The sequence below is a fragment of the Fringilla coelebs genome (genome assembly GCF_963513975.1).
Source record: "Fringilla coelebs genome assembly, chromosome: 10".
Taxonomy (NCBI): domain Eukaryota; kingdom Metazoa; phylum Chordata; class Aves; order Passeriformes; family Fringillidae; genus Fringilla; species Fringilla coelebs.
The window spans coordinates 5,994,690-6,016,013 of NC_140036.1; the positions used below are offsets into that span (position 1 = coordinate 5,994,690).

Genomic DNA, 21,324 nt, shown 5'->3' on the forward strand with positions numbered 1-21,324 from the left:
ACCAGGAGCCACAGAAAGGAGAGGCTGAAGGCTCTTCCCAGGGCTGCTGCTGCTGCTGACTGGGCTCCTGCTTCCCCTCAGAGCCTGAGCAGGAGGCAACCCAACAGCCTTGGGAGAGGGCAACAGCCAGGGCTTGGCCCAGCAAAGTGGAGAGGGCTGGTTTGCACAGCTGCTGAGGAAAGAGGCTGCAGAACCCAGAGCTACAAGTTCTGGACTAGGAAACAAAATCCAAACACAGAAAAACCAGCTGCTCCACTGTACTGTAAAGAGAGAGTGCAAAATAAAAAGCACTTCCTTGTCACTGGAACCTTAAAACTGAAGTGAAATGCTAAAATCACAAAAATAATTGGTTGTAAAGCTAGCCAGAAACTTTGAAAGAAGTCTTGTGAGCACAAAAAGCAATGATAAGTAACATCCTGTTTCAAGAAATTGTCAGATTAGTCCAAAGGAGTCAAAAGCCTTCAAGAAACCTACAACCAAGAGCTACTTAGAGACACTTCTCCCCAGAGTCAATCCGGTGTCATTTGCATTTGAAAACAGGGAAGACCCTCCCATATTTGACAAAGTTAAGTTTACAAAGAAGAAACAGCTACACATTTCAGGTAACTCTGTGGCAAAGAGCAAGGCAAAAAACCCAATCACTGAGAATTCTGTGTTCCCACCCCCCAATTTACAATTGAAAGAAAAATATTACATTTAAATGTTCAGACTGCAACAACTGTTTGATTTCGTCACTTAAAAACTAACTTTTTAATTACAGCAGGATACATTCATATCACAAAGATATAGTATTCAGACTGGTAATAGTTTTCCCTTGGAAACCCATGAAACAAGACATATGCAGCTTGTTCTAAAAACCTCGTATGAGGAAGTTGCCTTCCAAGAGGTTTCTCACCTGATTTTTCACCAGAGGTACCAGATCTTCAGGAATATCACCCAGTGGATATGCACGGCCTGCCAAGCAGCAGCTACAGAAAAGGAGGGGAAAGGCATTTTAATACACCTGACATTAAGGACATTGAGAGTTGTTCATTTTTTGACTTAATTTCCAGGACACCCTTAACAGAAGACAAACCCATTTATTTTGTAAATCGTGAAAGCAAGAAGCATCCCAGGCAGTACTGCTGTAAATACACACTGAGCCAATGCACTGCCTGAATTTGCAGTCATTCCACAGCAGGAAAATAATGGGAAAACTCAGTATCTCCTGCAAAATTTTCAATTTTAGGCAGCTGGAGTAATGCAGAAGGTAACTTCATAATCTTGCACAGACTCCAGAAAGGGGATTCACTAATAAATCCCTCCTGTCCAAGCTCCTGCAAATGACAGGGAACCCAGCAAGGAACAGCTGAGCTATCCCAAAAGGCAAGGCAGAACATGGCCTCCTGCAAAACATGAGGCTACTGAGCCCCTGGTCAAGGAGCTCTGGGTCTCACACAAAACCAAACCAAATAGTGAAATTAAAAATGTGCATCAGCAGTAACTTGGGCTCTATGCCTCCAACTTGATCCCTCCTATTCATGCACACCACATGCAACAGAAAGGGATTTTAAATTTAAGTGAGCTGTAGTGAGTACCCACTGCTAATCTCTCAGAACCTGAAGTTCCCAGTAAGGTTCTGCAACTACAGCAAGTTTAAAATCTGGTGCCACCACTAGACAACACCTCATACTTTCTGAAGGACCTTACCTTATATACACAAGCAGTTTGTTGCCCATCACCACCTGCTCATCTACAAAACAAAAATTATTTGTCACCCTTTCTACACCAAGACAAGAGACAGAGATGCAGTTCTTCTCCCACAAAAACAGAGTTTATCATACCAAGTAGAGCAGCTTTACAAACAGTACTAGAACACCCTTCTGCTCTCCAAGACCCTTATATTGGGTATGCATTCCCTTTTGCATCTCTTCATTGCAATTGACTAGGGATATTCAAAACATCAAGTATCAAAAGTAGAAACCTTAAAAGGGAAAGCATTCTGTACCTGTGAGAGACTTTCCAGCATTCAGTGGAGGAGCAATGACTTTGAACAGCTTCTGTAACAAGAAAAAAGGCAGTGCTCAAGCAACTGGAAAAGCTCAAAGCAAAGAACCTGTGTGGTTTCAAAGCAGAGATCAGTGGGGTGTCTTTCCACAGAAACTCTTTATCACCGTGTCTTCTAATTAACAGGCACAGAGGACTCCCAAGACATGGCAAAAGATGCTTTTTACAGCTGATTTTATGGAAAAACATCTTTCATTCCATTATCTCTAACCCTAAGCATAGGCCACACTAAAACAAAGCAATGTTCAGCAGTCCCAGAGGTCAGTCAGAGCATAACCCACCAGCCCCACATCCTGTTCCTGTATATCCTGGAACAGACACTTCCACCACTGAGCAGTGTCACCAGAGCCTAGTTTGGGCATGTAGAATGAGGATTTGTCTAAGCATTTGTCTCTAGAAAGCAAAGATATTTGTACTCAGACAGCTACTACTCAGTCTTCAGAAGTCTTTTTTTAAAATTATGACCACCTAAAGAGCCTCCTTCCTTAGAAAAATCAAATCAGATTGCAGCTGCTAAAACTTAGACAGGTGAAGACTTTCCCATTCTAATGGTCCCAGCTCTCTGTTTCAGCACTACTGAGAAAACACCAGCAGTGATTCCATGGTGAAGCACATTGGGGTTATAGAGCTACTGGCACATCTCCAGAATAACCAGCAGAATCAACAGGGCCTTCAGAGAGCCTTACAGTGAGTCCTGTGCTTCCTGTTGAGAGATCTCTTCCAAGTGCTCAGAACAAGGCCTGCCTCAAGCAAGGGTTGTTTCTGGCCTTTTTATGAATTGTGTACATGCAGCCTCCTTAAATAGTCATGTTATTATCTTCTGCTGCCTTTCCTTTTTATTTTATTAACATGACTATATTTCCTGCCCTAATTCTGCAGAAGGTTTCTGCCTCAGCAGGGAATTTGGTGTTCTAAAGCACAGTAATTACATATCACTTCTCTCCTATACTGCATCCAATGAAATAAACTGCACATATCACACATGATTTCCCCCTTGAAATGGAAATGAGCAAGAAGGCAGAATACAGGGAATAAAATAAGGCTTTGGGTTTGAAATGCTGTTTCTCAGGAAGAATGTGTGCAGAACACCCCAGTAACCCCTCCTGCAGGAGCAGCTCTCCTACCTCCATGGGACTGATGAAGTCGTTCATCCCGCTGTTGTAGACGTAGATCATGGCATCGTACAGGCGGTTCTCCCAGCACAGCAGAACCACCTGCAAGGCACCAAAGCACAGGGCAGCTACACAGCTGCTCCTAGCTCACAGCTTTCTCATTCCCCAGGACCTGTTCTTGCACTTCCATCATCCAAGAGTACAACTTAAGGCAGAATCAGAATTTCCACTTTCAGTCTCTCTGAAAACCCCAACCCCCCCAAAGGAGTGTTCAACTTATTGCTCACATGGCAAGCATGGAATCTAACTGTCTAGAGTCTAACACTCATATGAGGTTAAAGAATAAATTCTATAAATCCAGTTCTTCAAAAACCTTGCTTGCAGTAGTTTGGGTGGGTTAGTGAATCATAACATCAAGTTTCCAAGCAGCTTCACCCTTGAAATAGAAAGCCATGGCATCAGAAAACAGGACTGCTGAGCAGGAACACCTCCCTGCTCCACTAACCGTTGCGCAAAAGCAAGTACCCAAGCTGACAAACACAACTCCAGCCTTCTGTGCTCCTGCAGCCTTTGATGTCAGGTAAGGTACTCCTAATGGGAAAGAGTGACTGGGGATAACTCTGAAGGATTTTCCAACACATTGAGCTGCTGATAAATTAACCTAGGCCAGAACAAAAAGTGGGGGAACAAAACACTGTACAATTCCCAACTCCCTGAATTTGATCCCAGGGACAGAGGAAAACCCCACATGCCATGCTACACTTAGAAGCCCAAGATGTTCTAACTGCTGATTTATTCAGAGGAGCTCAATACAGTATGCAACACAACCACTCACCTGCTGGATGTCTAAACTGGTGATATCCATATGCACAATGCAGGCTTCCAAGTTTTCCAACCTGTTCTTGTCTTGGAAGTGAAGCAGCAAGTCTTTCATCACTTGAGCTGTAATTCCCATCAGCTTATCACTCAAGATATATGGCTCCAAGCACTCCAGAAAGATGCCTTTGGCTACAGAATTCTCACTCATCTTGTCATATATCTGGTTAAATAATAGATCCCTAAGAGGAAGGAGAAGTTTAGTTATCAAATAATTTTATGACAATCTCTTTGCTTAATTGGGAGCCCTTGGAAAGTAGGTAAACTCCATTTTCTCTGTATTTCCCAGGCTCAGGAACTGAATGCCCTGTTCAGCTCCTGTACTGGGGCAAGTTTACACAGCATAAATCAGCTATGGATGTTGCAGCAAAAAAACTGCTGCTAGAAGGGAAGCGATGATGACAAAAATCTATCAAGGCAGGTTCTTGGTTCAAAGCAACTTTTCTTCCCCAACACATCAACAAAAATTTAAGAGATGGTTTTGTGTGAGCAGTGGGTTCCTGACTTCAGTACTGGTTTTTAGGCACTCCTCTGAACTGTGAAGTGACAAGTGCCATGGAATGATGTGATGCAATTCCTCTACACCATGTGGCGTCACAGGAAACAGCATGGGGGCTACCTGGGGTGTGCCCTGGGGACAGGCCTGCAAGGCCAGACTTACATGCGTTGCAGCAGGAGACAGTAATCCACAATGACAGGCACCACATCCTGGGGAACAAACACAACAAAGTTGTAGGGACTGCCTGGCAAAAATCCTGCCAAGCAGCACATCCTGCAAAGCATGAAATGCAGCCTGGCCAACACAGAGCAGAAACAATGAGGTATCTGACTCAGCTGGTGGCTGGCACAGTTACAGGTTTCCCATATGCTGATGCATATGGAAAAAAAGCTCTGCTGACACTCCTGCAGAGCACAGAGAGCACACGGGTTCTGCTCTGCCACCCACTATACCCACGTCCTGATTTTGTGAGTGCACACAACAGGTGAGAGCTGAGCTGAGCCGAGCCACAGCAAGTTTTTTTCAAAAACAGACAGGTAATGCTTGAAACAAAGTTAATTAAAAAAGCTAAAGGATTTCTACAAGAGTCCTCTGGAGCACCATACCTGAAAGTGCTGCTCCATAACCTGGATTTTCCCTTGGTCAGGGCATTTCTTCAGAGTCCGATCAGTGTAATGGAGAAGGATTTCTACCATCTGAATTACAACAAATAAGAAAACTCATTCAAATCCTATACTGACGCCTTGCTTGGTGGCACATTTCAGACTGGCTTGGAGGTTGGCAACACTGTAAGATCTGCTCTCCAATTTTGGGTATGAAGTGCTGTGGGCAGGAAGAAGAGGGCTGCCAAGAGACAGTGGTGTGACAATGGCACAGAAGTGCCCAGAGGAATACTGAAGGCCCACACTGACTTTAAATGACCACAGAGCTGGGCAGCCAGTCCAACAGCCAGTTCTCAGGCTGGTGAGCACATCCTGAAGCACTAGGCTCATCTGGGTCATGACTTTACCCAAAGCTTAAGTATGTTTTGCTTACACAGCAAAACATAGCTACCTGCAAATACAACACAGCACAGCTACATAATTATTGCAGTAAGTGTGTACTTTAAACACACCCCTCCCAGAAGCAAGTTCCTGTAAAAACTGAAGCAGATCAGTTGAAGAGTTGATTCCATGTCCACAAACAGAGAGCACAGTTCCCGTTCTCAGAGTCAGCAAGTCACATACTGATGGACATGTGCCAAACAAAGGTCAGGGAACTCCAGAGTTACCTACACAAAAGGTTTCTCTTCACTGGGAGGGGACCAGAGAGCTCCAGGCCTGGACAATAATGTCTCCTTTTGGATTGCTAATGCTGCAGATTTTATCCCCACCTCCACCCAAATGGTATTTCCAAGTTTTTTCTAAAATTCTGCTCCTAGTTTTAGCAAGAGAGGAATGTACATGTTCTAGAGTTAGCTGGATTAACTCATGGAGGACAGAAACTGTTCCTTTCAGGAACACAGTATCACACCAGCACACATGAAAATCCAGTTGGCAAGAGCTCAGGAACTCACTCTGTCAGCAATGACTGCTTTCCTCTTGCTCGTGTCCCCAGTCAAGCCTAGAAAAAATGAGGGAATGAGGTGAAAACCAAAGCTTTTCTCATCTAAGCTACCAGCAGAAATAAAAAAACTCCACAGTTCAGATGCTAACACAACTACCCTTGAGATGTAGAGGTCAGGATATGTAAATACACAGTTTTGTGTTCTATTTTTAGCCCCCTCTTCTTCCAAAAGGTTTGTTCTCCTCACTTAAAGACTGTTCCAGCACAGGAATGGCAAGAACAGTTCTGAGTGCTGTTTAATACTGAGAGAACAATTAATGGAGAGCTGTCAAAGACTGTACATGAGGGTAATTGCTGGAGGAGGTCTTGATGCAAATAAGCTGAATAAAGTGCACTAAAAGGGGAAAATATAAATGCCAACTCAGAAAGACAATTTTTAATTATTCAAAGAATTACAATCTACCTTATTGTGCTATATTCATGCACTAAAACAAAACACATCTTCATATACCAGCAATTTCACAGCAGGATCCTGTCCTGGGAACTTGCATCCCACTGTCAGAGCCATCAGAAGTTATCTGCTGTAAAATCAATGTGTCCAGCACAAATCTGACCACACAAGTGGCAGCTTCTGGCATAATTAACATACTCCTCAAGCAACCCCTTTGTAGGAAATGCGGTGCCAAAAGCCAGCATGATTCTTTCAGTTCCTTGTAGAGTCAGGGGAGAGACCTGGATCAAAGCACCTGCTTGGCAGAGCTGACAGAAAATCACACTGGAAGATACCTACAGGTCATGCATGGCCTTAGGAATATTTTAGCAGGTTGGATATTCAACATCTGGATTTACCTCCTTCATGGCAAAGTGACAACAGCATGGAGTCACACACAGATCAAGCCTGATTTTTATTTGAGTTGCTAAAGGGACTACAGTTTTAAAAAAAAAAAATCAAACTACTCCATATACAGGTTGCTTCTACCAAACTCAAAGCAATACATCTTATTTTCTCTTCTTAATTCAATTCAAATCTGTTTTCTTCCCCTAAAAAAGTGATTCTTGGATGTGCAGATATTTAAAACCATCCCCAGAGGTATCAGTTAGAAGCAAACAAGTCCAAACTTACCTACAACAGCCTTTGCTTTACCTTCATAAAAGGACCAAGCAAGAGCCAGGGCATCTGTGAGACGTTCTTGTTTCAGCAGGTGGTCAACTCTCTAAAACAACAAGGAATACTGGACCTCAGAGCTACAGAAAAGATGATTCCCTCCCCTTTAAGACTGGCATTTCCCAGTAGTGGGTCATGGTTCCTGACAGCAAGGCAACACAACACCTCAGAAGCTCTCACCACACTGCAGTAAAGGAGAAGATCTCAACGAGATTCTCTCAAATGGACATTTTCTGCTGGACTAAGAAATGTCAGGCCCCAGTACATTAAGTCCCTATGGGGGGACATTTTAAGCCAGGTGCTTGATGGATGAAGACCCCCAGCATTACTGTCTGATAAACAAAGGATAAAAATTTTCCATTCCCCATCCTTGCCTCGTCACTTGAAGCACAACAGCTCGGAGTGAACAACTCTGTCATGCTTTCAACAAAGCAGGTACTCATCTTACCCCCTATTTTCTCCTGAGCTCACAGTCAGCAAGGACTGAAGAAGATCACAAGTTTTTTCTGCTTTATGGAACCATTAACACCCCAGGTTGAGCACCACTAGCCTTGGTATGATAGGTCAGTGTCAAAGAACTGTTGGAGAGAAGAAAAATTCCAGGTCTCAGCCCAGCATCCTGTCCTGCAGCAAGGATTGACTCTCAGCTTCACCCTAATCACCACACACTCAATTCAAACTCAGTTAAGTCTCCTGTGATAGGGGCACAACTGCAACACAGCAGAAACCTTACAGCAGTTTAGAAAGGGGCTGTCTCAGAGAACAAACTGTGTTTGACTTTGGAGTTCCAGGAAAATCTGTACCTGAAATCATGGATCAGAACAAGATTCTTCATTCCAGCTTACTAAACCAAATTCAGTAGTGAATGGGAGGAGACAAAACTAGCAGAGGGAAGCAGCCATGGTAACTAAAACCTCAACAGAGCTCAACTGTTCATATCCTATTCAAGGTCCTGATACAATGTCACATGAAGGAGTTTATAACCACAGATGAGGACAACTGCCCTAAAGCAACCAAAGCAAGAGGAAAAGTGGTGACGGTCACTGCTTAAAGGAGAAACATGAGATTGCAAAGAAATGGCAACCAGATCTCCTTGGGAATCAGTCTAGAAGCTGATTCTTGATTTACTGAAGCCTTCTACATATAGGCCTGAAGCCTTCTACATGTAGGCATAAGCTGAATTTACTACTAAAGTTTGCTGATGACCAGTTGGGAGCATGTGAGGTGAGACAGAAGAACAGAAAGACATGAGAGATGTGCCCCTGAAGCTGGTAACAGAAAAATAATGCTACCCAACAGTATAAGCACCTTCCAGCAGAAATCAGTTTGGCTATGGGGCAGCAGTGAATCCCCAGAGTGCCCAAGTCACTGACATCACATAGCCAAAGGAACAAAAAAATGAGATCCAAGGATGCATAAGAACTGACACATCTAGCAGAGACTGTGAAGAAGGGGTGACACTGTACATTGCACTTGTAAGACCTTACCCAGAGCAATATGTGGCAAACTGTTTGCCCATGCCCAAGATACTGAGCACACAGAACACACAGAGAACAGGAACTACAAATAAAGAAAGGAATGGAAAGTAATCTCAAGAGAGAGCTGAAAGAGCCCTGCTTAGCCTTGCAAAACAAAGCCTGAGAGAAAACATGCACACACTGAATAAACATACTGCAAAGTGGTGATGCAGGAAGGAAAACAGCTGTTTGAGTCAAGTGAAAAGTACAACACAGGAACAGATCTAAAGAGATCACTAAGAACCTTAGTGTGGGCATTGATGGGGTTTCAGTTGTCAGAGAAATGATGTTCCAAAACATATCTTCAACAAACAAGGACCTAAAATCCTATGGACTTTCTAGGTAGTCTTTGATGGATCTTATAATGCAGCTTATAATGGAGACAAACTCCAGTGAAGCAGGTTCTCTTTCACTCCTGGATGTTTGTGTGGCAGACACAAGCTTGCACACGGCTTGTGGAAGGCTTCCTCACACACTCAGGTAAGTCAAGCACTGCACAAAAGCTGACACAGCAAGGCATGATGCCTTGTCTGGGAGAACAGGGTCTGCATTCAGCCTGGGAATTTAGGCAAGCAGGAGTCCCAGTGTCCCCATGAAAATCAGTGTATCCACAGCACTGGCTCTGTGTAGCAATCAGGAATCCTGAACACAGAGCCCAGAAAATGCTTCACAAGTGTTCCCTCCCTCCTTTAAGTTAGATTTAAGCAACTCAAGCCTAAGCTGTAGAGTCTCCCTCTCAACATACCTCTCTCCAGCTTCTCAATGTCATGACATGAACAGACTAGGAAAGAAAAAAATAAATTGAAAGTTATTTACTGGCAGTTGCTCATGCAGCCTGTAGTACCCCACATACCCACCACAGCATGCCAGTACAGATGACTAAAAAAAGCATCCCTCAAGCAGTACAAATTGGAGCCAATTTTAGTTGCTGCCTTATTTTCTTCTGCTTATTCCCTAGCACATTTACAACAGAGACAGAGAAGCTTAGGGCAGAGGACATCTCAGTAAAGTAAGGCTAAGATTACCCTGGAGCAGAATGAATCAGGATATTGTGAAACTATGACAATGTCTCACTCAGCCCATACCCCGGCTAAGACCAAACTACTGCACATTTCCTTCACCCCACAACATAAGTGCACAAAGAACCTTTTCCCAAAACACATCTCCACAGAAAGCAAATTGCCCTTTTCTAGAAGAGCTACCATCAATACTGAATGCCCTGTATTTTTATTGAAAAATTCCCCACACTTACCTTAGTTCCAAGGTAAAAGACCTGACCACCACAGCTGCTGATGGACTGGTAACACGCTTTCTCTCCAACCAGTGCCTACAAGGAGAAAAATCACATGCAAGTAAAACTGCATTTTGATGTTTTGTTTTTTTTTTTTTTAATTTCCCAAACAACATAAATACACTTCCAAGATCCTTTGCAATGCAGAAATCAAAATGAGGGTGGAGAAAGAACACCACAGATTGCTGGGCAGTAGCAAGTCAAAGAGCTCTGCTGTTACTCCCTCCTGCTTGTGAACTCAGCTTCAAGTGCTGCTGAGCTCTAGCTACCCAAAAATGATGAAGTAGGGCTCTGACTCTACCCTCAGGTGCCAAAAAAGTAATGGGGGCCCTTCCCTTGCCATCTGCTTCTTCACCTATCTTCCTCAAGAGCAAATGTGTAGGGCACACAGATGTGAAGACAACTGCTGAAGTGGGACCTGCTACAACAGCAGCTTGACTGCCAGTAACCAGCGCTCCAGTCTGTGGTGTATGAAGTAGAAAATCCTCTTAAAGAATAAAGCACATCAGCTTTTATCCTAGACAGAGTATTCCAAATCTTGGTAAAGGAGGAGCACTTCCTACAACCTTCAATGCACCAAAGGAAACATAAGCTGTCTGTTAGCTGCCCACCTCACCATCATGTGTGACTTCTGAGATGCTCCCAAAAGGCTTTTTCCCTCCAGGCTTTCACTTAGAGCCTACATCAAACACAGCTGCAAACACAACGAGGCCCCCAGTGCCTACCAAGGCCTCGCTGACATTGCCCCCTGTGGCCAGAGACTTGAAGTGGCTGCTGTTGTAGACCAGCTGAACCTCTGAGATCTCAATGGTCTCCAGCTCCTCCTGAGTCTGACGGTCTATGACGTGCAGCTTCTCCACACTGTCCAGCAGCACCGCTGTCCGTGAGTTGATCCACTGCAAAAGCACCAAATTCCACATTTCAGCAATGCATTCTCCATTACAGCCAAGGAAACAAGCTCTGGCCAAATCCCTGAGTACCCCTACTGGGAATTCTGGGACAGCCAGTAGCTTTGTTACTGCACATGGCTGTCACCGACACATTTTATGAAAAATCCTTTCATTAGGATTTTTTCTCCTGAGAAGCTGAGAGGCATCAGAAACAAAATGCAAAAAATAATTATCTGATGCTGTGGAATGCAACAGGTGCATCTTTGATTGGTCTCATGTGGTTGTTTTTAATTAAACGGCCACAGTCCAGCTGTCTCGGACTCTGGTCAGTCACAAGATTTTATTATCATTCCATTCCTTCTTTTCCTTGCTAGCCTTCTGATTCTTCTTCTTCTATTTTTTTAGTATAGTTTTAATATAATACATATCATAAAATAATAAATCAGCCTTCTGAAACATGAAGTCATGATTCTCGTCCCTCCCTTTGTCCTGGGACCCCTGTGAACACCACCACACATGGCCACTTCACAACTGCCCTCAAGCATAACTTCAAAGGCAGAGATAATGAGGGTCCTTCTGCAGAGAAATTACACGGAATCTTCACAGAAAACAGCTGCAGACAGATGGCAATCCACCAGAGCTCTTGTCCTCTTGGCACACAGTTTATGCTCCAGCACACTTTCTATCCAGAGGTGTAAAAGCCAAGACAACTACACCACTGTTCACAGGTGGTTACCACACTGTGCTGGTTTTCCAGAGTCCCAAGTATAAGGACATTTCCAGTTAGTTATCACCAGATAAACACAGCCAAGAGCACAGAACTAAGGGCTACTGAGATACATTTACAAGAAAACTAGTGCAAAAAAAATTTAACCACTCTGCAGTACTGAGACTTACAGTAAAGTTGATGAGATCATAGTGCAGATGAAGCTGCCTCTGCTTTGTGACATGTATTGCTCCACTATCATCCCTCTTGACCTAAAAGAGACATGAAACAAGGCTGACTTAGACTCAAAGACTTCCTTCAGCTCAGCCTCTCAGTTCCCACAGGGCACCACACTGACTCCAGAAATCAACATGAGCTCCCCCCATAGAAGTATCTCAGCAAGAAAACATGCACCTGTTTCTTTCTCCCCAGTTTTACCAGGGGAGATGAGAGGAGAAAGAGGATTCAATCCAGACAGCACATCTGGGTGCTTAAACAAAGCTTAAGGTCCAAGATGATAGCAGAGTTGGAAAACAAACTTGGCACCCCAAAGCCAAAATGCCAGATTTTCAGAAGCCTAGGTATTGCTCTCATACTGAAATCAGCATGAAATTGTCTCCAAACAACCATATCTGCATGTGTAACTGCTGCAGATCTAAACAGCATGAGCACCATGCCTTCAAGTTACACATCAACAGGACTGAAAGATCTTTTCTTAGTGTTTTACACAGTTTTTTTCCAGACTCATATTTTAAAGCAAAAAACTAAGATGGTGTCTCAAATTCACGTGCTCTCCTGGAAAACAATCCACACACTTATATCTCCAGTAGAAGCACAGAGCAAGTCAGTACTTCTGGAACAGGTATATCCCATGCCTCCAGGCAAAGGCACCACTGCAGCTGAAGAGCAGTGACCACCAGGCTGGTTTTCCCAAGCCACTGGGAAGCTGCAGCTGTTCCCAGCATGCTCAGCTATCATACTGTCACTGAGATAGAGGCTCAATCCCTGACTGTGTGGATGAGATGTGACCACCTGAAAGCAGCACAGAAGAGCCCAGGCTCACCAGAAGGAAGTACACGACATCTCCTCGACAGAAGGCAAGCATGGGGTTCACCGAGTTCTGCACAGCCACAAAGTGCCACGCCAGCAGAGGGACACTCGAAGGGTCCATCTGTCACACACAAAGTACAGCCAGTGGTTAAGGCATACCAGGCAGACCCTCAGCTCCAGGACATGTGGCTCATCAACTGCTTCTCACTTCTGCCTGTGCCTGGTACACACAGGGGCTGCAAAGCAAAATCCTGACAACAGTTTGTGCTCTTTGGTCCAGCCACATACTTGGGAGCCCTTGCCAAAGTGGACACCCAGACAGAATACCACTGGTGTCTGAGCTGCCCAGGGTAGATCCAATTCCACATGGATACATGGAATAAAACAAGCTGCAGCTTGATATCCCCCTTGTCTCCATTCTCCTAGCATAACCCATCCCACATCTGCCTCCAGCTGCTTTTACAAGAGGAATTAGGCCATTCACCAGTGAAAGTGAATAATCAAGAGTTTAGAAGACTGCTTAATGCTCAAATTCCTCTTGGTTCCTGTCCCTGTAATTAAGGGGCCTGTTGTATGGTTCTAATATAAAACAGTGGCCCCAGTCCTAGGTGATTGTAGCCATAATCAGGTCAACATTTCATCTGTGGATGCATACACACTGCAGCAGGAAAGACAAGAAACTGAGGGACTCCCTCCTGCTTATTTGAGAAAATCAGCATCTCCACAGAGGTACAGCTGGAAGCAGCCTTCTCACCTCCTCTCTGCCACAACCTCCACACATCAGACTCCCAGATTATCACTGCAATTCCACAGTGCTGTGGAAGGCAGCAACACCTGCTCCTGATCTCATCTCCTTCCCTCCAAGAAAACATTTGTACAGAACCCAAAGAGCACCTGTTTGGCTTTATTACTCACACGGCCATAGGGAAAGGTCATCCACACTTTCAGAGATGGCTTCAGGCCAATAACCAGGATCTTCAAGGAAGCAAGAAGGCAAAATAAAATGTCTGAGTATGCAACAGAGAGCTTCTCCTTTGTGATCTCTCACATCTAGCCTCCCACAAGCAGCAAGTTACCTTGGTGAGGGAGGCCATGGCCAGCAGTGAATATTGGGTGATAGGATGGTCTCTCAAATCAACCTTTGCATGTAATGGCTCAATACAGCAAACTTCCCCCTTGGAGCCACTGAAGAGACACCGAGACTCGCACGTCCTCACTCCCATAACCCTCCTGCAAAGAGCACAGATCAGCTTGGTGGCAGCCCAACAATCTCAGGAGTGATCCTTCATAAACACTCCCTCTAAAAATCACTTGCACAGCTCCAGAGATCACTTCTGACATGAAACTGGAGGCAAACCCATACAGCTGCTCAGATACAGGCAAGAATTCCTTAAGATTTTATCTGAGAATAAGGTTTAGGAAATTCCTGGACTTTATCAGATTAACCGTCAATCCTTCCTCCTTGTCATCCCTCCTCTTGAAGAGGCCAAGAGCTACTGCAGAACAGCTCTCACTAATGAGCCAAGACACAACAAGAGGCAGCACTTTTGTGACAGCCACCAAGAGCCCACATGGAGTGTCAAATTCTGGACAATACAGTGACACCTTAACAACTAAGGCTACCCTTTGGCTATTGCCACACAGCATCTTGCTTTAGCTGAGAAATTACACTGCAGCCCTAAATTACACCTTCAACATTCAGGCAGTAACTTCATTGGTCTCAATGGGTTTTTTTCTCCTTGGGTTTTAGAAACCATGACCCAGAATTGGTTTCTCGTACTTTCTCTGGAGAGAGTTATTGTCTTACTTAAATGACAGTTCAAACACGGAGCCTCCGCTGTCATTGCAAATTGCGAGTGTTGGATCATCTGTAAACTGAGCAGAAAATGAGATTAAAATGGCCCTAAGAAATAAACTACAACAAATGGATATAAAAACACAAGCTATGGCAGCACTAACAACACATAGAGTACAAGCAGTGCACCTACAGAAAGACACGTACCAAGTTCAGACAGTTACTGGGGTTTTTTTATGACGTGCAAGAAAAGCAAGGTTTGTGTTCCACCTTCATTTCCCCAGCAAGCCCTGTTGACAGTTTTTGGTACCAAAGCCCCACTACTTTATGCTGCATCTCAGAACTGCAGCACACCAAAACCTGAGCTGCCTCTAGAAGGGCTCTCAGCCGCCAGCCTATGGGTTGAGGCCAGAGCTGGTGGATGGGCTGCAGTTACAGACAGACCCAAATCAGAAACAGCCAGAACTTCAAATGTAATGAACTTCCAAGTAATTCAGACAATAGAGGATCAGTCTCCACTGGGACACTTCTGGAGGTGTTTATATCCAGAATCTGTAAGCCCACAAACATCTGAGGCTATGAAAAAACAAAGCCAGGCACAAACTCAGATATGATTTTCTGTGTATGACAATAACACTAAGCTGAACAAGAAGCCACAGATTATTTCTCTTTCAACCCTAAGCATTCCCAACAAGCTATTTGAAAAACTGCTTACAGAAGCTACTTTCTACAGTTCAGATTCTTTTAAGTTGAAAATTGACAAGTCATGTATTCAGGTCAAAACACTGCATGTTTTATAGAAATGTGTTCTAACAACTAATTCTTCATACATTTTGGCATTGGAGAGAGGAGTTATAACAGACAACAACTGTTGTTTGTTACAGTACAACTCACAGCCAAAACTGTTATGTCAGTATACACAGTTTCATTTTAAAACAGAATTTCTGCTCATTTTTCTCATCTCTGGATACCACTGCCATAGGCAGCTGCTCTCATGTTAAATCTAAAAGTACTGCACAAGGAAAGTCACCACATCTGACTGAGCAAAACTGGGATAAAAGCAGTACATTTAGTGCTTATTACCTTGATGTGCAAAATGGCTGTTCCTGGAGGGTGGGCATCTGTTATTGATCGCAGCAGCTTCCCACTGGCCAGATCCCACATGGTGATCTGCAAGCAGATTTGGCTCAGCACACATTCACTGTCAAGGGGTTCTCTCCATCACCTCGTGCATTACAGTACAGCAACAAATTCCTATACTGACATTATCACCCTGGGTTAGCAGGGGTTTCATATAAAAGAAAAGTGACCTGAAATCTGTTCCTGTCCTGTTTCTCCAAGCAGTTCACTTGTCTGCTTAGAGCTGACACCATGTGCTCTAAACTCTTAATCATATCCTTTTGGCCAGCTCTCCCCACCTGCCCAATCTTTCATGTTTTTATCAGGCAGATAGCTGTGAACTGAGGAAGAGTGTGAGATAACTTTGTTACCATCCAACAAGTCAAATGCATTTCTCTGTCTCAGAGCCAGTGAACAGGTGAAAAATCTCTGCTAACACCCCTGAGCAAACCTCAAGCATCTCCATGGCTACCATGAACCTTGTTCCTCCTCTCCTCCTGGGCTTGCTCAACATGACATGGCAGGTAGGAGAAGAGACCTTGGCTTGTACTTAATATTAATTCAAGCAATTTCTCAGCTAAGAAGCAGGTAGTCCCAAACTGCTCACTGCATAACTGTCTGGAAGAGCTGAAAGTACAATCTGAATAAAACTTTAAGGGAAACAGTACTTTATGTGATCCTATAAATCATCTATCAATGCTTCTAGACCATATGTTTCATAGCTGTTGTTCCAAAATGTTTTATCTGAGCATCATTTAAAGCTGGCAGCTGTCCTGCATGGATTAAGTATTTCCACATGGCCTGTAGCAAGCTACCATTTAGTCCTACCATAGGCACAAGGGTGTGTTTTATCTACTGTGAAGGTGAAAGCAAAGGGAAATGAATGCAAAAAGAAAAAGTAGCCTTCTTTGTACTCCTCTAAATGTTACCAAGGTGATGTCTACCTATTTTGGTTTAGTCTTGTTACTTCTGTTCAGAAATTGCTTTCCCTCCTTTGGTTCTGAGGAAGGGCATAAAACTGCAAGAGACTCAGCCCCTTTTCCCTTCAAAAGCTACGCTACTTATGTCATACAAGTAAGGTTTTAGCAAAAATTCATTTTGGGGTTACATATGAGTTTCAAGAATTTCAAGTCATCACCACAGTAAAAAGCACCTTTAATTACCATGCACAGACCACAGAGTGACCTAGAGAGACTAAACTGCTTGACCCAGTGAGCCATTGCACATTTCAGTTTAACAGGAATTATGTTACAATTAATTGAACCCTTTGCTATACTCTGCATTACTCACTTCCTCCACAGAAACCTGATTCAGCAGGAATTGGCTGCCCCAAAAAGCTCTGGGCACACCATGCTGTATGTGCAGCTCCTGAGCAACCAACCAGCCAACACCCAGCTACAGACGGAGGGGGCTTGGCTTGGAGCTGTTGGCACCTCCAGGTAACTGTCAGGACAGAGCACTGGAGCAGCTCATCCTTTGGGAATTACCTGTCCTTTTGCAAAGCCACAGAGCAGCCTGGAACAGTCATTGTTGATGCTGAGAGCAGAGATTGCCCCATACTGGGCCCCAACTGCGGTGCTGCCCAGACACAGCCGGAGAGCCTGGTTCTGATCTGGAGCAGAACAGTTGGCAAAAAATAAAGGAAGAGCAATGGTTAAAATTAACATCATGAAATAATGCACACATACAATTCACCTGGGGTACATTAACAATTCACAGACTTACAGTTAAGTTCTTCTAAAAAGGGGTTTACAAGATGACAGCTCGTGTTAGAACAAAAAGAGTAGGACACTGTCTTGCAGGGAAATACAAAAATTATTTTTAGAAGTACAAACCAGGGACAGGAAATATGGAAATGCAGAGGTATTACATACTGAAAAAGAAACTACTAGAAAAATCAAATCAATATCTAGCTTTCCTTTCACTATTCTGCAACAGTGCTTAAATTGTAGCAATGAAGACGATAAAATTAATTCTACCTTCTGAGCCTTGTATTTCTGCCTTTGAACATCAATTACAAAACCCCAACACAGGCTTTTGTTAAGCGCAATTTTATGTCATAGTTTTATTCTTATTATGTAATTCTACTCCTTGGTTTGTTGCTAAAGGCCAAAGGCTGGAAGTAAAAGGCACTATTGTCTCCAAGCTGCACAGTTACAACACCCAATGAGTTCTGGTGCACACAGCTCTCACTCTATAAACGAACTCCCTCCCTGAGCCACAGACTGCTGCAAAGGAAGTGCCACTGCTTGCACAGCCTCCACAGGGACTGCACCACTGCAGGGCCATGACCTGTCCACTCCTGCACACCACAAACCACGGGCACCTCTGTGTGTGCCAAGCTCTTGGAGGCTCTCACCATGAGAGACTCACAAGTGCTTCACAAGATGCTGCTCTTCATGAGTTTGGATGAGAACCCTCTGCCTGTCTTTGTGCACTGCTCTCAAAAGCTAAAGAAAATGTCCTGGAGCTGCTTTTTCCACCTGTCTCTGCTTTTGTCCTGCTTTTGAGTGAGGGAGTGGAAGAAGATGCTTTGTGAGAAGTACTGGAATGAAGACGACAGGGATATGAAATACATCAGAAGCACAACAATAACACTGTGCAGGTTTCACCTAGAGCAAGGAAGGGAAAGGACTGGATCCAGGAAGCAGAGCTGAGCACCAGAAACACCCTGGAAGATGTGCCCAGGGTGTGGGACATGGTTCTCCAAGCTGCAGCACTGCTGGCAATGTGCTGGCTGTGAAACAGAGCGTGGATGTATCCTACATTACTTGCCCAAAGTAATGCATTTATCAGTCTGCTCAGACAGATGAGAGTGGGAGTCACCTTTCAAATCCCACCTGTATGAAGAGGCAGGAGTGGAGTTCAGAAACAAACATGAGCAGGAACAACAGCTGAACTCCTGGATTACTCTAAAGCACTGCTCAGAGCCAGGAGAAAACATTCTTGGCCAAGCTACTAGGACACACCTTGACGTCACTGTGACAAGGGTGTTCACAGCACAGATCAGAACAGGTCAAGGAAGAAGAAGATGAATTATGAAAGATTTCCATGGAAGTTCAGAGAAAACAGAGCTACACCTGGAAAACAAGTTTCACAGAGAGATATTCTCCAAACAAGATGCCAAGATCCTAAGAAATAGCACCTGTTCCAGAGGCCTGGAAATGCAGTTCATTTACAAAAATACCACCAGCTAACCACGAACATTTGTCTGTAAATAGGGGAATACTGCAGCTCCTTATATTAAAGGTGAATGACTTTGTCATTCCTGGAAGGAACTTCCACTTCAGCCTAAGCCTGTCAATGACTCAATCAATAACCTGTTTTCTTTCAGGCATGAAAAAAGAGAATCCTCCACAGCTTCCTCTGAAAACATTTTACATCTTGACATGTATCCCCACAGGAACTTTCAAAAGCCATTTTCTTTTTCCCTCACCTGCAATGTCAATTCAAAACAAACAAGGTCTCTATTGTATCCCAAAATTAAGTGATTTGTATGACCAATCCAGTACTTGTTCTTGTTTCCAGACAAAGGATGACACACAATAAGAACCATTAGACAAGATTTTTTTTTAAAAACTCAACTATAATATGGATGAAATTGCTGCCAAGGCAAATCAAGATCAGAAAATCAATGAGCTTCTACTAATAAGCAGGCAAAGTAATAAAAATAGACAAAAGCGAAAGGTTATAAAAGCTGATCTGATGATTTTCCAGAGTTGTATTATCAGCTTGCAAGTAATGCACATTAAGGATTAAACAAAAAGCTTCTGCCAAACGCTTCAAACAAAGGTGGCTATCAATTGTCAAAAAAATGGTTTTAATTTTTCAATTTTCATAAGGCAATTCTTCATCTGAAAATTTTCTAGCAGTAACTGTGTTGCTCTCAGAGTCTGAAGTCAAAATGAGATGGAGTTTAAATACAATTCTGCACATACAGAAAAAGACAAATCTGTGGATATGAAAGAAGTCATTTTCCAAACCAAAGAAATGAGCATAGCACTGCAGAAGCTGATACTGCTCAGATAACCAGTTTTCATCAAGATCTTCTTACGCCCTGATTCTCCTGAGTTTGAAAGGCCCGCTTGGTTTTCTGCAGAATTACTGACACTACTGATTTTATTAGGCACAGGGCCAGGAAATGCTTTGGGTGGGTGCTGATCTCATGGAAGAGCCTTGTCCTGCCCAGAAACAACACCTTTACCAACAGCTGTGGACCTTACAAAAATCATGTTTACCTGCTCCTCTACTGTCCCTGCCTGGAGAATTTGGGAGTGTGCAGTGGACATGCACCCACTAAGCAATCCCCAGCAGCATCATCCACTGAGTGGGTCCTGCACTGCTGAGCTGCCCCTGAAATCCTGGCACAGACAACATGCAACCTGGGCAGCACAGGGCCTGGTCATGCAGGGACATGCACACAGCCATGGTACTGTACCTTTGCCTTTCAGTCCACACAGAAAGGGCCAAAAGAGGAGAGAAAAAGCCAGAAATCAATGTAAGAGGAAGGAGTGAAGCAATGAACAGCACATATGCGACAATCTCCAAAGACACAAACTTCAGATTCTGCTGAGTGTTTCCTTTGGGTAATGTTCCCCCTTCTGATTTATTCAAGAAATATGCTGTGAAGGTTAGTGTTCTAAAACCAGGCAGTTTAAAAAGTGAGTTTATAAATCTGAACTTCATTGCATTGAAGACCAAAAACTAGAAATCTGAGAGGAAATAAAACTGGAAGTTCACTGTAACATAACTGGAAGAAACTATTTTCACCGAGGTACCAGAGGAGAGTGTCTCCAGGCCTCCAGACATCCCTTCCTACTAACATCTGCTTCCTGCTAACATCTAATCCAACACTAACCCAGAAAGTTTGCTTTTCAATATTACATGTGCAGCCCTGTGATTATGTTTCAGGAGTGAACAGAAGCATTCAAAAAGAGGACTGAAAGTTTCCCAAGTCTTCTATAATAAGGACAGAGCAGACAAGCCATGAGTACAGGTGCCCTTAGGAGGAGAGACAAATTAGCTGAAATCAAATATATGAAAGAAAAAATAAAGTTTAAAAATGTGTTAGTGACAACAATTCAGAGAAATTCGTTCAACCAGAAAATGGATCTACAATTTTGCATGCAAAAAAGATGTTATGTTCCCATTGTACAGTATAAACCCTGCACACACCTTACAAACCTTCAGGGAGAGTAAGTCTGACCCTAATTTACACATCTAGCAAAAAAAATAGAGACATTGACTGGTCTACAGAAATTTAGTCACAGTTAAATTTCAGAATAAATCCAAACCAGATCTCCAACCCTCTCTTTGCACACAACAAATCCCTCTAGAGCCCTATCCTGCCGTTTTCTCTCTCTTTAGATACATCTGAGAGCTCTGGGATCAATGCCCAAGTTTTAGTTACAGAACTGGAGGAATTCAGCAGAGAATAAGTGTCCAGGAAGCATCCTGAAACAAAACTGGACACTGTACTTCCATTCCTCATCACTTTTAAATTACAGCACAGACTCATGGAGTAACTTCAGCTGTAAGGGAGCTGCGCATGGAGGTCTCTGGCCCAGCCCTGCTGCTCCAAGCAAGGTCAAAGAGACCAGCCAGTCAGGGCTTTGCTGAATTTTCAATATCCCCAAGCAAAGAGACTGCACAACCTGTCTCAACTCTTATCTTATCCTCCAACACCCTCAGGAAGAAAATCTTCATCAGAGGC

At 43.6% G+C, this 21,324-nt stretch overlaps 1 protein-coding gene across 1 annotated transcript in view; it reads right to left on the minus strand.

Moving 5' to 3' along the window:
* VPS8 (VPS8 subunit of CORVET complex) overlaps positions 1-21,324 on the minus strand; it is a 65,933-nt gene that overhangs the window by 37,833 nt on the left and 6,776 nt on the right. The window contains exons 7-25 of the mRNA XM_084212102.1: positions 17,099-17,223; positions 15,576-15,662; positions 14,505-14,572; positions 13,774-13,927; positions 13,613-13,672; positions 12,711-12,818; positions 11,839-11,919; positions 10,777-10,947; positions 10,013-10,087; positions 9,506-9,541; positions 7,202-7,292; positions 6,089-6,135; positions 5,139-5,228; positions 4,696-4,742; positions 3,994-4,216; positions 3,171-3,260; positions 1,988-2,039; positions 1,690-1,732; positions 896-968 (exon numbers count right to left, since the gene is read on the minus strand). Coding sequence (XP_084068228.1) covers positions 896-968; positions 1,690-1,732; positions 1,988-2,039; positions 3,171-3,260; positions 3,994-4,216; positions 4,696-4,742; positions 5,139-5,228; positions 6,089-6,135; positions 7,202-7,292; positions 9,506-9,541; positions 10,013-10,087; positions 10,777-10,947; positions 11,839-11,919; positions 12,711-12,818; positions 13,613-13,672; positions 13,774-13,927; positions 14,505-14,572; positions 15,576-15,662; positions 17,099-17,223 — 1,721 coding nt within the window. The remainder of the gene's footprint in view (positions 1-895; positions 969-1,689; positions 1,733-1,987; positions 2,040-3,170; positions 3,261-3,993; positions 4,217-4,695; positions 4,743-5,138; positions 5,229-6,088; positions 6,136-7,201; positions 7,293-9,505; positions 9,542-10,012; positions 10,088-10,776; positions 10,948-11,838; positions 11,920-12,710; positions 12,819-13,612; positions 13,673-13,773; positions 13,928-14,504; positions 14,573-15,575; positions 15,663-17,098; positions 17,224-21,324) is intronic.